The sequence below is a fragment of the Coloeus monedula genome (assembly GCF_965178545.1).
Source record: "Coloeus monedula genome assembly, chromosome: 21".
NCBI lineage: Eukaryota > Metazoa > Chordata > Aves > Passeriformes > Corvidae > Coloeus > Coloeus monedula.
In genome coordinates, this window is record NC_138801.1 from 6,376,775 (window position 1) to 6,393,677 (window position 16,903).

General features: G+C 49.1%; 1 protein-coding gene across 1 annotated transcript in view; it reads right to left on the reverse strand.

Moving 5' to 3' along the window:
* COL27A1 (collagen type XXVII alpha 1 chain) overlaps positions 1-3,338 on the reverse strand; it is a gene marked incomplete at both ends in the record, with an annotated part of 141,124 nt that extends 137,786 nt beyond the window's left edge. Inside the window, one exon of the mRNA XM_082295345.1 lies at positions 3,283-3,338. Within this exon, the coding sequence (XP_082151471.1) occupies positions 3,283-3,338 (56 nt within the window). The remainder of the gene's footprint in view (positions 1-3,282) is intronic.
* Between the last annotated feature and the right edge of the window lie 13,565 nt (positions 3,339-16,903).

The window sequence follows — 16,903 nt, forward strand, 5'->3', positions numbered from 1 at the left end:
CAACACTCCTCAGTGCTGGCCCTGGCTCTTGTGTTCTCCAGTAACTGGAGCCCTTGACAAACAGAAGTGCTAAGCATGATCTGTCATCTAACTCCTTTTTTGTCCTTCCAACAAATGCCTTTGCATTCCTTCATTTTGTGAATGGGGTTTGGCAGGGCCATGTAGAATTCCCATTTGCACTTCAGTAAGCGTCCATCATTTCTACTTAAGCCCTCAACAAATTGGCAAAGAAAGGGAAGGGGAAAAAACCCCCACAAACTCTGTGTTGCTGGGCAGAGATTTCCAACAAGAGTCTCACCACAAACCTGGGCAACCTTCAGTAAGTAACAGAGTCTCCATGAACAGAGATATTAAGCAGGGCAGATCTTAACCCCTCAACCCATTGCAGAAAGGGGATGAAGCTGGAGCTTTATTTTAATAAAGGACATGCTTGGAGAGACACATTGAAATAGCAGGAGAGGGTGAACCTGGACACTGGACCTGGGCTGTGATGCTGTCTATCCCTCCTGGGACACATCTCCAGACGCAATTTCCTCCTCTCTACCCCCAAGCCCCCAGCACACACATCATTTGCCACTCTGTTGCTGAATTTGTCCAGAAGTGCAATAATCTGTCCCCAAACCACCTCCCCAGCTTGCAAGCAATCCTCTTTTCCTCTTAAAAAGGATCCATGCCTTCCCGCCAGCCCTTTTAGGCCTTCCCAGGGGCTGACCCATCTTAATGGTGACATGTGGATGCTGTAGTACCATGTGTAGTACCATTTCTCATCCAGCACACAGATGGGCCAGGTAGCCTCAGAGCAGCATTGTGCCAACACCCCAGGGCTGTGATAGCAGGCTGTCACCCATCAGAGGCCTCCAGGAGCATTGAGGCTCCTCCATGGGCAGCATGTGGCACTGGGGCTGGAGTGCACCAAAGCAGCACAACCACAGTGGAGCAGCCCCAGTGCTATGGTCTGGACATGTGCTCAATGTGTGGTGGAATTGCATACCCTCCCCTTTGTTTTGGGGAGCCTGTGGTCACCAAAAATGCATCAGCAGAAATGACCAAGAGGGGCACATTAACCTTGAAGAGCCTGTAAAACTTTGTGTTCTTCTGGTTTTACAAACTTTGGCAGCTCAAGTCTTCAAGCATACTCTGCAACTGCTGCTCCTTCCCTGGGGAGCCAGCCCTCCCACCACTCCCACCCGCAAGTCTCCTGTACATCCAGCAGCTCCCCAGCCACCAGCCCTGCTCCAGAAGATGCTGCAGGAGTGCTGGTACAGGAGAGACCCCATTGCCACAGAGGAATGCACCGGATCATTCCCATCACAAGCTGTTTTCAGGCAGCACAGCCCTCACCCACCCCAAGAGTGGCCTGGTGAGCCCAGGCACACGCCAGCTCCGGGCTCAGAGCACCCTCTCCAAGGCCAGCAGCCTCAATGGGACCATCGAGCTGTGGGGATGGTGGGATGCACAGTGCTCTGCCAAGCAAATCAAAACCCAGCACCAAAAAGCCCTTTGGGAGATGATGCAAAGGGCAACAAGCGACCTCTGCTGAGGAGGGATCGGAGCAGCACATGGGAGAGAGACAGGCCAGGGAAGAGCCTGGAACAAAAGGCTCTCGGTTCCGAGGCACCAGGACAGACCAAGGCCAGATTTCCCATGGCACTGCAAGGCTCAAAGCCTGTGCAACCGTGCTGTGATAGCCTGGGACACCCTGCCGCAGAACCAGACACGGATCTCCGGCGGGCCAGAAGCCACGCTGCCTTCTCCTGGGTCCCTCCTTCCTAAACCTGTCCTCACACGGGTCCGATTTGTCCTCAAGCAGGATCTAGGACCTGAGCGGGATCTCCCTGTCCTCATCTGTAGCGTGATCACGGCCAACTCCTCCACCAGGCCGAGCAGCTGGTGCTCTGTGAGTGGCTGTGCCTCGTGCCAAGTGTCTCTCCAGCACCGGAGTCCGTCCCCTCGCTGTGACACGCTGCTCCTGCTCTTTCAAAGGAACCTTTATCTGTCTGTTCCCATTCGGACTTCTCCCTTTCTGACGCTAACCACCCTTGCACGGTCCCAGGCGGTTCTCCCAGACCACGTCCAACACTAGAAAGGTGTAACTGGGAGATGCTGCAGTTACCAACATCTCCAGACATGCCACAGCCACATCTACGCAAAGAAACCCCCAAACAAACAAAACCCCCACACCGCAATAACCCTAAAGCACTGAGATTCGGTCCTTGTGAGTATATAAACACGCAGAAAATTTGTCAACGAGAGCAGCTGCAGCCCCTGGGAAGGGGTCTGGGCTCTCTGTGTGACTCCACACACAGACTGAGCTTCCAAAGGGAACAGCACATTCATCCACCTCCCGGCTCTAGAAAAGGGGCGGAAACAGGATGACCCCGGTGGTGGAGGGGGGCTGCCCCCAAATCCCCGAGCCCCGTTCCCCCTCTTTCCCCCATCTCCCAGTCCAGCCGAGCAGGGGGATCCTGTACACAACTTTTTCAAACTGCCAAGCAGAAGAATCCCAGCCCTTCCAAGGGAGTGTCGGTAAATCATCAGTACATCCGACAACGCAGCCAGCGGGATTAACCCTTTGTGGGTCCCCAGGAAAATAATAACAACAACAACGCATTTAACAATGCAAATAGTAAAAGTTGGTCCCAGCTGTGGGAGAAGGGGGACAGGCAGGGTGTGTGCCGGGATCTTTTTCATACACACACGGATGGAGAGGAAGCAGCATTTTGTGTGTGCCGAGCACATGAAGAGCTGCCACCGCGCACCTCCGCCGTGCCTCAACCCTCCGGGCTCTCCCACCTCCCGCAGCACCTCGGCCAGACCCAGGTACCCGTGTCCCCGAGGGACAGGGCGAGGAGCAGAAGCTCCCTGCTCCCAGGAGGGGCTGGCACCGGGCAGGGTAAGGGGTGCGAGGGACAGCGGATCGCCCGTTCTACATCTGCGTGGGGGCTACACCGGCGCCCACCTCCCGGAGCAGCTCCCGGAGCCGGGACACCCTTTCCTGGTGCATGGGGGGAGAAGGGGGGGAGGCTCCTCCTGGCCGTCCCGGCGCCGATCCCCCGCTCCCGCTCCCCGCAGCCCTATTTCTCCCTCTCCCGCTCCACAGCGTGGCCTCCCTGCTCCCAGCCCATTTTCCTCTCCAGACCAGGAGTTTTCACATCATCCCCTGGCAGAGGAATGTCTTCCCCCACCCCGTTCCCAAATCCCGGGATCTCGCGGCTCCCCGGCACCCCCAGCCCGCCCGGGATGCCCTTCCCCAGCGCCGGGAGAAGCGGAGTTTGTACTCACCCCCTGCCTGCTGCTGTAGCTCTGAGTCTGGAGACCGGCTCTGATTCCGGCTCCATCACGTTTAGTGCATTGTCTCTTTCGGGCAATTTTTGCAGCAATCCATCAGAAATCGGGGGACAAGCCGGTTTGTGGGTACATCCTTTCCAGGAGCTCGGCTCTCTGCCTCGCTAAGGGGCTCAGCTGTGTCACAGACACCCCTGGCCCGGACGGCTCACTCCTTCCTCCTTCTCTTCTGGGTCCTTTTGCTTACACAGATCTTTTAATCCCATTTAACTCCCTCTCGGCAGACTGCAATTACCTTGGAAAAAGAAGAGAGAACACAAAGTACACTCTAGGAAGCCAGGCTGGCCCATGGTCGCTGGATTTCTTGCCTCTCTTTTTTTTCCTCTCCTTATAAATAGTGCAATTTCTGTGATTTCTGATTTCCAAAGTCCTTGATTTCAAGTGTTTTTTCTTAGCTGTTACTTTTTTTGTTGTTGGTTGGTTGGTTGGTGGTTGTAATTATTATTTTTATTTGCAATGCAGATGTGCCTCCCACCCCCCCAAGGATCTCTCCTCTGGACTTAGAGAGAAGAGGAAAAGGCAGATTTTGAAAAATGAAAATTATTTAAGGATGTCCTTACTGCCTCTCTCTGCTGCCCTCCTCTGTAATAGCGAAGCATTTACGAGAAATAATACAAAATAAATAAATAATTGGGGGAAAAAAAAAAAAAAAAAAAAGGAAACTCTTTCGGCCAGAAGAGCTGCGGGGAAAGAATTGAAGACCCGGTCCAGGCTCCAAGGAGGGAAGCACAGGCCCTTCTTTGGGGAGGCTGATGACGGAAATTGTAGCCCCCTGCACTCACCTGTCCACGGCCATGAGCCCCAAACTGGCCTCGAGGCACCTTATAAAGTACCTGACATGGCTTTTCCCTTGGGATCAGTGCTGGGTGCAGGCAGTTGGGAGCCTGTGGATGGGACTAAGGCTTGGAGGAGAAAAGCCCCCCATGCCCCTGTTCCCCTCCTTGCCCTGCTCTGCTTCCCTGTGGCATCTCCAGAGCCCCTCTCCTCCCAGCACCAAGGGATGGAATCTGCATCCGGAGGACAGGGAGAGGGGAATGAGTTTTCCTACTCAAGACCCATCAGAACAAGTTGGATTCCAAGTCGGCTTCGCCAGCTCTGTCAGGAGAGGGAACTTCCACATGCGGATAAAACCTTCATCCCTGTTTTCCACTCCTCTTCCAAAGCCCCACCCAGCCAACCGTGCACTCCCCAGGGCGACCGGCAGGTCCCTCTTGTCCACAGCAGGACACAGCAAATCCCTCAGCTCCATGAGATTCCCTCAGGCAGGTGAGGGCAGCTCACCGCTCTGAGCCGTCCCACCTCCTCCGTGCACCCCTGGGTGGCCCTACCCTGCTCCCTCCCCCTCTCAGCACCTCTGCCTTGGGCACTTACTCTGCAGCGAGGCGAGAGGCTGTGCAGCATCTCCCCGCAGCCCCATGGCCGTGGGCATTCATTTGTCCCAGCAGCTTACGGCAATTGCTACGTCTTAAAAAAATAATAATAATAAAAAAGCAATTTAAAAAAAAAAAAAAAAAAGGAAAAAAGAAAACTCAGACAAACCCCAAAGCCCCTTTCCTCCTTCCTTCCCCTTCAAGGGGTCTCCTGCGCCGGGAACCCGGGAGAGGCGACCGGGGTGAGGGGCCCGGAACCAGCCGGGGTTTTCTGGGTTCCCCCCAATTTCAGCAGATAATCCTTCCCCGGGCTAGCGCGGGCACGTCCCCCTCGGGCCGTCGCTCCACTCGTGGGTCACGGATGCTGCAGGGATCCAGGAGAGAAGGGCGTTGGGAGCGGGCACTGGGAGGGACATGGATGTGAAAGAGGTGGTAGTTCTAAGGCTGCACTTGTCCTTTTAAATAGCTGCAGCCCGGGGACTCCGGGCTGGCGGGGGTGCCCCAGGTATCCGGTTTCAGCAAACAGCAGCTAATGAGCAGAGATCCAGCCTCCGAGGGGCAGGATCAGCGCTGCCGGCGGGCAGGGGGGCACCCCGGGCACCCCACCAGGAGGGGAGGGGGCTGCCGCAGGGAGGGGAGGGCTGCGGGTCAGGGGCTGCGTGGTCACTGGCAGGGCAAGGGCACGGGGCTGCAGGGGCTACAGGGACCCCCAGGGCAAGGGCACGGGGCTGCAGGGGCTACAGGGACCCCCAGGGCAAGGGCACGGGGCTGCAGGGCACACTGCAGGTCCTGCGAGGTGCTGAGCACCCAGCACAGATCCAAGACACCAGTGTGGGTCTGTCATCTAAACTGACCCACCCCAGGAGCTCCCTTCACAAAGGTGTCCTGTATCTTACTACGTTATGCCCTGAGATGGGGAAGGGCTAAAGCACCTCAAACCTAGGCAGTAAACTTACATACTCCCCATGAAAAATACACAGTCACAAATAGGATGCCCCATCGACCCACCAAATACCTGAACTTGAGGCTAGAGGGGATTGATGTTACATCATGTTCAGAGCAGAAAATTCAAGGACCCACTGGCCTGACTCAGCAATGCAGGTTTTACTCAAAAACCTGACCTCAGAGCGTGGCCAAAAGTAGAGGTTTCCACTATAAATCTGATCTCCTATATGACATCTTCTGTTACCACACAATCTAAGGACTTCTCTCCCTTAATACATATATTTGGTTTGGTTGTGATTGCTTGCTGGGGCTGTGGTTTTGCATCTCCCAGTTTCTATAGGCAGAAGATTTTATTCATACCTTTGCTCTGAAGCATCTACATTTTGCTTCCTTTCTTGCTATAGCAGATGAAATTTTAAGTAGTGGCAGCAAAAAAAATTTGCAACAAGCAGCATTGGGACTGGGGTAAACTAACAGCCTCACAGTCCCCCTGTCCTCTAGAAAACCTTCTCAGAAGGGTGCAGCTAAATTACACATCCAGATACTTGTAGGAAGTTCTTATTTACAGAAAAACTTGTCTCAAACCCCTCTGAAGGCCCAGGAACTCAGATGACCCAAACAGTCCAGCTTTGAGGACTGGGACCTTTGGGAAACAGGCAGTGATAGAGCTTGTCAGAAACACCATAAAATCTCTATTTTTCTTAGCTATTTTTTCCCCCAGCTGTTCTTTCCATGTTTCTCAGTCACACATTCCTCACTGAGAAACATATTCTAGCCATGCTGAAGTGTTTAGAATAAAGCTTCAATCAATTAAAAATACCCCCATTTTTGCAAATAACTGTGGGTTAATCTCTCTGCTGTTGAATACACCTTCAATTCTCCTGCTTATTTCTACCTTTTCTCTCTTCTGAATGCAGCAAATATTCAGTAAACTCCCAAACCCCAATGTCTTGGGGTGACTTTATGATACGTACCCAGAAAGGTACAAGGCCCTTTTCAGAGAGAGGGACAAAAAGAAAAGGAAAATGATGTGCTGCATCTTTTTGCAAATACTTATCCAAATGGGATGTGCACAGATAGCTGGGAAAGGACTGATGATGCTTCAGGTCTACAGCATCTCACCAAGAACCACCAAAAAACTCACTGACAGCCTCATCCTCAAATCCTCTGCACATATTTGCTCAGATGAATATTTTCAAACCAAACACATACCTAAAAGCTTTGTTAGCGTGAAGACACAAATGTATCCCAGCAGTAGGAAAAAGGGAATTAGTTTAAAACAAAAGAAAACCCAACATTGCTGAAGCCAAGACTAGTGCCAAGTGAATTCAGGTTCAAAAATTAGACCTCATTCTTCAAAAAGAAAAAAACCACAACATATGATCTGAATAGAAATATATTTAGCAGATTTTTCTTCCCTTGCAAATTTAAATAGAAGCCATTTTAAAACACTAAATAAACTGAAGTAAATTGGCACAGCAGTGAAATGAAGAAAAGCAAAAAAAAAGAAAAAATAAATTGGAATTGAATCGTTTAATTAGCCAAAATAAGTACAGGGAGGAGGAAATGCCACCACACAACATGGGGAACAGAACACTTGCTTTTGACGAAACACACTCTCAAAAAAAGCAGCATGTCATTACAGCCTGAATAAATACAGCATTTTGAATATTCACCCATATTTAGCCACTTTACAGAAGAACCAGTACCCACCTCTCCTCAGGAGCTGTAGCTTGGTTAAGCATCAAGGCTCTCATTAATATAACTTTGTTTCTTTGCTCCTCTTGGGAAACTGACTGTGGAGGCATCTTGAGCCATGGCAAGTGGTGTCACAGCTGCCCTGTGTGACTCTCAGTCCCTGGCTCCAGGGAGCAGAGGAATCCCAGACTAACCTGCTCCTGCCCTCCCACTTTGGCTTGCCTTGGAGGACAACACTGGATTACAGTTCAATAATTTTTGCCTTTGCCCAAGTACGAAAAGTATCCTGGCTCACTCATTGCCCCCAGAACTCACAACGAATTATAGGGACGTATTTGGATATATTTAGATAAATACTCCATTCAGGTTTAGAACTGCGGCATAACCAGGCAGAAGTGAAAACCATGGCACCGGAAAAACTTGTGGGAGGCATCAAACAAACATGCAAAGGAAAGGTGGGATAAAGAGCCTTTCACTCCCTGCTGGGCTGAGGATCCACACCCAGCCTGGAGCAGGAGTATCTAAACTTGGTAGCTGGCTAAGAGTTGCTGAAGCCACAGGAAGCGGGAACCCAGCCTGTGGGAAGTAGCCCTGCGATGAAGGGGTGATGGTCCCAGTGATGGTGGGAGGGCACAGCTCTGCAGCCCCACAACATGCATCACATGGAGCTGGGCTACTGGGGAGGGCTGGATTGGCACCTGTAAGCCCAGCAGGAACAGGAGATTAACCATCCACACAAGTGGGACTCAGCCCCACAGCCCACACACAGTCCTGGTACTCCAGGCAGTGGCACAGGAGGGACTGGCTGTGCCCGTTTCCAGCTCTGGGGAATGTCTGCTTGAGGGCTGACTCAGCACCTACACTGCAAACATCAGCAGCCTCGGCAGCCAGAGCCCCCGGGGGCTGGTACTGATCCCTGGCTGCTGGGATGGCACTGAGATATTTCTGCTGAAGCAACCATTTCTATCCCTTTTCTACCTCTGAGTAGAAACTTGGCACACTTGGCTGCAGGGCTCTCTCAGGTATGTAATTCCCTGTATAGGATTTCCTAATCCCTACATGACTTTTCTATTCAGATCCTGCATTTGACATGACTGTACCAGCACTTCCTCACATCCACGAGCTCTACTCAAATGACTGACACTAGTTCAAGCCCTGGATTAAAGCCTTCCCTACCCTGTAGGGATCTGGTCATGAGCAGAAACCTGCTGAAGAGCTTCATTTGCCTGCTGAGAAGTCTCACCATCCATGGCAGAGTCAAGATCTCAAGGAAGGCAGAAGGTGCCCAGCTGGGATCTGGTCAATGGATGCTCCTAATTTGGTCTCTGACTTCAGCCATCACTGCAAGATTAGGAGGTTTCTGCAGAAGAGCAGAACATGCAGCACTCCTGGTTTTAGGGTTTGCTGTTTGACAGCTGTTCATGATCCAAAAGCTGCTGTGGGTTGTGTTTCTTGTTCCCAGTGCACTGTAGAAGGTATTAATTATAGAGGAGATGTACAGAAAGCTCAAAAAATCATGTATGTAACAGAATTGCTGCCCAGTGTTATTCCCCCCCTTCTCCACAGACTTTCTGACAAAGCCATTCCTGTCCTGTGCCACAGGCTCCCGGTGATATGTTTGAACTTCTGCAGCCGTTTGATGTAAAATGTTTTAAATTCTTTTTGGGAACACTAAAGGCTTTTGTCTCCTGGCTGGTGCAGTGGGGATGCCATGTATGGCAGAGACAGATCTTTCTGTGCTTTCCAACTGCACCATATCACATCAGGCTGCCCAGCCAGCCGAGAGGTGGGAATGGCTGTTAATCATTAAATGGAGCCTTTTTCCATGGGAATGAAAGGGAACACAATGCAGCGATACAAGTCCAAGCCCACCCTTCCCATGGAAAGGCTGCCTGCTGATTACAGCTCTATCCTACCCTTACATTTAGACATTTGGAGAGCTACAGTTTTACAGGATGGCTGTGAAGTGATTTTTCAGCTGATGGCAGCAGCAGCGTTGGGCTGACAGGTCAGCCCCGACAGCATAATGCATCACCACGCTTTGACAGGAGGATATTACAGTTCCTAAATCCTGACTGCCTTTAAGGTATCAGGCAAAGACTGCCTGGTCTTGTGAACATCCCTTTATTTCCCTGTTTGTCTGTTCTCTCCCTGGTTTAGGACCTATTCAGTCACTGGTGCTAGTGGAAAACACAAGAGAATCAATACCACTGGCCAGTTTGGAGCTGTGTTCTCCAGTCTAAACACCAGACCAGCCTGTTCTGCTGCCTGTGGCATAATGTGGTGATCCTACATTTGAACAGAAGAATACCAAGATCTGTTTCTCCCTTTTACTACGGAAGGAAAAATAATTCACCATTAAATGCCCCCTGGGCTGCTGCACACGAGAAGCACATCCCCCTGTCTGGAGGTTTGCTAGTTAAATGCAGCAGTGCATCAGCAAGCATAAGTGCTTTTCCCACCAGTGTGCCAAAGGAGCTTGTTCATGCCATGGGTTCATGGAGATGGTTGTGTGCTGTCCTGGATGAGTACAGGTGACATGAGCTCTGTAAAGAAACAGCACATCTCTTCTTCATGAAACAGAACCACCCTGAAAGTGCCTTCTTCCCCCTCGGCAAAGAAATCACACCAGCACATAAAAGTGCCTGCTGATCTAAATAATTTCCTGCACATTAAGGACAAAAGGACAACTGCTACTGTGGTTGCTGCTGCTATGACAGCAATTTACCATGGCAGGCAGCGCACACCAGTGTGTAATATTTCAGTCTGAATTCTGCAGGTGCACAACCCTTGTGACTTTTAGGCAGCACTTCCCAGTTGTAGCGTGACCTGCCAGTGTTCTGGATATCCCAGTGACACTGGTGCAGGTATGGGTCAGTGCTTGTGCCAGAGCCCTGCACCCACAACACAGAACTGATGTAGGAGAGACCTGTTCTGATCCCTCTGGACAAGGACTTGGGAGGTGCAGGCAGCACACGTTGGAAGGTACTGGCTTCGGAGTCAAGCCAGGTCCTTCCAGAGCAGGGATGCTGTTTGCTCTGAGGATGAGGAACAAGCCTAAGGGCAAGGACACAGTGCTGGGGGCAGCTGGAGCTCATGTGCACACCCAGGCAGCCTCAAGGCAGAGTTCAAAGGGAGATGGAAATCAGTACAAGATTTTGGCCTTCAAGAGAAGGCAGTGTGTTACAGCACAAATGCCTGGGACAAGGTTTTGTGCAAGACAGAAACTAAGCCTGAGTCAGATTCTGAGTAGTTTCAGTGAGGAAGGGAGAGGAAAAAAGAGCTTAGAAAACATCAAAGCAAATCCTGGTCATGACAAAAAGTTAAGATAAAATCCAAAGGTAGTTTAAGATGAAATCCAAAAGGTAGTTTTTCTACTGTCTAAGCAAGATGTATTCTCTGTTTTCAACTGCTGTAGGAAGATAACCCTGTGTCCTGCTGCTGGGCAGTTTACTGTGCAAAAGGAAATCATACCTGCAGGAAGAAGCTGAAGTGGAAATGATAAGTCCAAGGCAAAGTGAAGGAAGGGTGAGACTAGACAGAATTGAGATGAGAATTTGTTGGGCTCCACCCTGCACTGGACTCACTAATGACACCAGAAAAGCTCCTTTAGCAGTGACAAAGATGAGGCAGCCCTTGCACAAACACATATGTGTATATTAAGCAAAAGCCTGTACTCTGCTACATCCTGAGGTATCAGCACCAAAAAGCAACTGCGATTTGGTTTGTGTAATCAGAATAATTTTAAGAGATGACCCAACCATAACAAGGAATTGCTGAACTGAAATCTGAGCCACAACACACTGCTACAACACCATTTCCTTTTGCAATTGTGCTCAGCTATTTCTGTGACCAGTTGCTCACCACTGTTTTGATGAAAAGTGCTGAGGCTGGAGAGAGGGGTCACCTCCTTCCTTAGAGGCTGTTTGGTGCTGGGTGCCTCGGGCTGAGCCAGGCAGCTCTGCTGCCTGAAAGCAGCACTATCCTGAGGCTCACACGCTAACCTACATCCCAGCAGGGTTCAGGTTTGGCTTTCACTACTCCAGTGACCTGCAGGGTGACCTGAAACAACTTAAACCATTGCTTTTGTGCCACTATTTTCTTGTCTCTAGAGTGAAGCTTGTGATATAGATCATCTTATGTGTAAAGAGGTTTAAGACCTTCAGACATAAAGCACTGCCAGTGGCTGTTATTACTTCACTGTGCAGTTGGCAGCAGCCCCTCATGCAGGAGCAAGTGTAAATCTATTTCCCAACCAGTTTTATATTCAGCACAACCTGCCATCCTCCAGATGCACAGTTCATTAGAGACCGCTCGGTTTTATCTGGCTGTAAAGGCCAGCGTAAAAAAAACCAGCCCTGCTGATTAAACATGCAATTCAAATCCATCTCCTGGAGCAGAGCAGACAGTTCCTGGTGCTTTATCTGCACTCACTGAAACGCAATCTCACAATCTGTATCACTTAGAGCAGAACAATGCTCGATTTCTTCATACATATGTGTTAACAACTCGAGTTGTTAACACATAAAGCAGAAACATAGCCCATTTTCACAGAGAAGGTCTCTTCTGACATACTCAGTGTGTTAACCCAGAGTATACAAATCTGCTTCAAAGCTAACAGGCTTTTTTTCTTCCTGCAAACACACTTCTCCACATCTGCACACATTCTCTCTCTCTACTTGAACAGCAATAGTATTTGGTAAAGCTCTCCAAACAGGAGCCACTGCAGAAAAGCTGAATTTACTGATGTGTGGGTAAGAACTAACAAGAGACCTGGTTGGTCTCTGTAAAAAAAAAAAAAAAAAAAAAAAAAAATCAAGTCAATAAGTCAATATTTATACACCCACTGGTGAAATAAACTTCACCCTCCCCCAGAAGAGGGACATAAAATGAAGTGATTGAAACAGGATTTCATGGAACGGGACTTTGTTTGCTTATTTGTTTTCAGAGTTTGGGATATATTTGGGATTATTAAAATTTTTTTTATTGTAATTTGAATGCAGTTGTACTGTACAGAGCCCATCAGAGCAGCTTCACAGTGGGACCTGCCACTGAGGATCAAAAAAAAAAAAAAGGGGGTGCAATGAGATGATCTTTGAAAGTCCCTTCAGTCCCTTCCAACCCTAAACCATTGTATGACTATGTTCTATGATTCTATGATATTTCAGAAACATAGCCAAGGGGGTAAGTCCTCATTTGCAGCATCCGGTGGCATCATTGTAGAGGAGCCTTTGTACACACCAAATCAGGGCATTTTTGTTCCAATTCTCCCAGAATCTGTGGGATTGAAGAGCCTTGTCACCAACCAGAGTTACCTCAGGGTCAAGTTTTACACTCCAAAAACTAAAGAAAAAAATGCTGTTTACTGTCCAATTTCTTAGAAAACTGTCAAATCCCTCTTCACACGGAACTTCTCATTTCTGTGTCATCAGCAAACTTTTCCACTGGCAAACTCACCATAGGTAAACAAAGTTTATGCTTTATCATTGTAATCTGCCTTCATAGCCAGCCTGAACACCCACCCTGCTTCTGTTACATTGCTTTTCTCTGACCTTCCTTCATTATGAGCTAAGATTAAGCTATTTCTTGTTTATCTTAAAAAGGGCGACTTTTAGTCTCGTTCTACTGCTCAGTGTATCTTGAGATGCTCTTCTCTGAACAGCTCTGACTCTTTTCCTATCAAACCCCATATTTAGCACACAAACCAGGCCAAAACTCACTGTAAAATTTGCATTAATCAGCAGAATGGGATAAATGAGACTATTTAGTATTTTACATCTTCAAAAGCCTTGAATAAGCAACAATATTGTGCTAATATTCTTGTCAGTGGCTTTGCCCCAGGCAGGGAGCAGGTACTTATTTGCAGTGTGGTGCTGATGCCGTGCATCTGACACCTCATTACTAAAAGGCCAACACAGCTCCAGTCATTAACCGATGTGGGCAACTCACCTCTGCCTTCCTCGAAACAACACAGAACACCCCAAACAGCAATCCTCTGGTGAACAGGTCATTAGCACAAAACCCCCCTCACTTGGATGCCCCTAGGTGCCTTTCATCATCACATCCTAAAAGCACTTTGCAATGATTACTGTGATCCTTGATTCATCACCCACCCAAGCAGCTTTCCTTAACTCCCAGCTGGATGTACAGAAAGCTGCAGATACAGAAAGGGGTAATTCTGAACGAGAGTGTTCTCTGGGAGCTGCATTTATCACCCCAACTTCAGAAAGTAAAACCAGACCATTTGTAACTTGTCCCATCCCAATCCCAGCGAGAAGCAAAGCAAGGAGAGCCCAGGAATCCATGCCCTCCCTCCCCTTGACACCACTGCTCTGGGGAGGTACTGGAAAACTCTCCTGTCCTATTGACATATTCAGCAAAGGGACCTTGTGCTGAAAATAAAGTTTCTCTGTATCCTTCACCCCGAGCTGGTTTTTACTTTTTTTCCCTGACATGCCATTATTAAACAACAGCAGCAAACTAGCTTCTGGGTAAAACTTCCCCTAAAGCGGTTGGAAGACAGCAAGAAATGCCAAGATACAGCAAGAAATGCCAAGATTTCTATTTTCCTCCTTCTTTAAAGAGGAAATAACGTTAAATTTAAATATTTGTAAATGGCACTGATTAACACTTTATTTTATAGCTTTGATTTTTTAAACTATTCCTTTTTTTTTAGTCCAACAAAGACTCCCTTTCCCCACAGCAATGCTAGGGGGGAACTCTACTGAAAATTATAGATTCCAGAGTTTGCAAGAGAACCACAAAGGCTTAAATATAGTTATTGACATTCCAAAAACCCACTGAAGGCTTAATCTTACCTTGGCCAGAAATAACCACACAAAGTGATGGTAGAAAACATCACCTCAACCAGGGACAGCTGATTACTGCAGTGCTGTTATGGATAAGTTGGCTTTCGTAGGTGGCTATTCGAGCGTTAATGATATAATCAGTGTAATATTAATGAGTTATGAGTTATTAAGTTAAATGTGCTGATGTACGGGTGTAATACTGGAATGTAAGCACTGGATGGGGGTACAGCAAGGACCCAATGTGTTTAACAGAAGGAACCTTCCAGCACATGGCCTCATAGGGTACTAGAGGTGACCACGGCACCCTAGAGCGTGATTGGAAAATGAGCCAACCAAGGAAATGGACTTATTAGAAAATGATTGGTGAGGAATGCACAGGGTATGGACCAACAGTGAACAGGGAAAGGAGCAATAAGTGGGAGGATTAAGAAACACACCAATCCAGGGGTACCAAAGACTTTAAAAGCCACCAGGTGCTCTGCACCGGGTCCTCCTGCGGAACTCCTGAGGTCCAAGGGAGCGCCCAGTGTGTCACACTGTCTTTACTCTGGCCTGTCACACAGGCCCTGGGCTTATCCTGGGGCCTCGTTTCCCATTGTTCTCTGTTCACAACAAACAGGCTTACCTTTTAAAGGTTGCTGGCCACGTTTTGAACAGTGGGGCACAGAGGGATGCCCTGCTCCCCTCCTGTCCCTGCCTAGAGGGGACACTGATGGGGCTAATGCTGTCATCCTGCTGGTTTCCTTAGGGGAATTTATCCCCCATAACGAAGGGCTGCACAAGTTACCCCCTCCTTCTCCAAGAAAGGACCCAAAGGAGCTCCTGTCTCTGCTGTGGGATTCAATCCCTGTGTTCTGCATTTTTAATGCATTTGTGCTGCTCCCAGACCACGTGGGTGCACCACATCCCCCTGGGGACCCATGGCAAAGGTGCTGGAGGGAAGGAAGGCTTAGCAGAGAGAGACATGTGACACTCCTCAGAATTAGCAAATGCCTTGATGGCTCTCCCCCATCCGTCTGCTCACAGGCTGTGCCCGCAGATCCTGAAGGAATGGTGCTGGTGGGCAGCAGACTTCTCACCCCAACAGCTGCAGGCTGTGTGTCTACAGAGATGCTGAAAGGGTTAGAAAAGGTGAATCATCTCTACGGTGATCCCAGGGAGCCTCCTGAGCATCATTCCCTCTGAGGGATCCTGGATGTGTCCATGTGGCTGTGGCTGAGTACACTGTGAGTGGGCCCCAGTGATTTATGGGCTGTCCTACTGCAGTGCTCACAAAGAGCCCCCTCAAACCCACAGCATGACCTTGTGACAGCAGGGAGGAGCCTGAGGTGGAGGCAGCAGCAAGGACCTGGGTCATTGTCACAGGCAGAGACTGATAGAGAGCTTGGGAGACAAAGCACAGAGACAAAGCACATCAACAGCCCAACCCAACCTCTTTCATTTTCATTGTCTCAGCAGGGGAAGTCCCCATCGCTGTCCCCACAAATGACAGGGTGTTTTTTGAGGGGATGGGAAAGGTTGTTCCACCTGGGCTGCCTTTGCCCTGGGGCACTGCACACCATCACCTTCACTGCAGTCAGTCAGGGCAGTGGTTCCAGTGCTACAACTAACAACAGGCTGGACCACAAACCCCCATTTAGACCAGAGCAAGGGGGATTCATGCAAAACCCACAGTGAAGCTTTTAGGACCTGTAGGAATAAATTGCTGACTGCAGGAACCTGGTTCACACTAATATCCTGCCCCTCTCCATGGGGCTGTAGGGATCAGAAAGTCCAAGGGAAGATGGGTAGACCAAGGCTGGGTGCACTCCATGGCAGACTGGGAGCGTGTGGTGCATGAGGGTCATGGCTATGGGGAAAGCAAGTTCAGGCAGGCCTAAATTCCCTCCACTTGTATTTTTTCCATCAAGAGATGTTGCCTTTGTCTTGGCACTGGACAGCACGGTTGTACCTGCACTTCATGGCACTGACCCCCTGCCAGCAGCCTGTGGGATTCCATCTCTGCTCCATGCAGGGGAGTGTTCCTGTGAGAGGCTTTGATGGGAGCAGTTCCCCAGCTGGCCCACCGGGTAGACAAAAAGCTTTTGTCACAAGGGGAAGGTCGGAATTAACCCTTCTCTGTAGCGAACTCCATGGTGTGTATGCCCAGGAAATTTGTCACCTGGCAGCATGGCCCTGTGCCCATCCCATCCCCTCACTGACCCTCTGAGTCACAGGTGGCATCTGCAGCCCCAGACACAACCAAGAGGCTGATGTAAAACTTCTGAGAAAGGAAACTGGGAAGCAGAGACCTTCCCAGGAGAAATGTGGTACCAATATCCAGATCCCATGGTTACAGCAAATGCTTGGTGCTCTCATTTACAAGAGTGATCAAATAAATCTCAAATCTGGAAGAGAGAAAGTAAATGGAGTAAAAGCTAAAACTGAGTGGGCTGGTTATTGAAAACAGCAGTATTATACTTATTTGTTTCTCCTCTCCTGTGCACCAGCTTTTGTCCACTGAATAGCTACAGAATTCACTGGCATTATTCCTAATTTTACAATGATTTGGAAGAAGAGGAGACAAAGGCAAGCAAACAAAGCTAATTGCCTTCAGTGTTTTGTTTATCTGGGTTTTGTTCAGCCAAACAAAGAGGACGTTCAGGTCCAAACTGACTGTGGAGCCACAGATCTCTTTTGCTTGGCTGGTCTGTTTAAAAACAGTTTGCAATTTTGGCATCCAGCATCTTCAGCAAC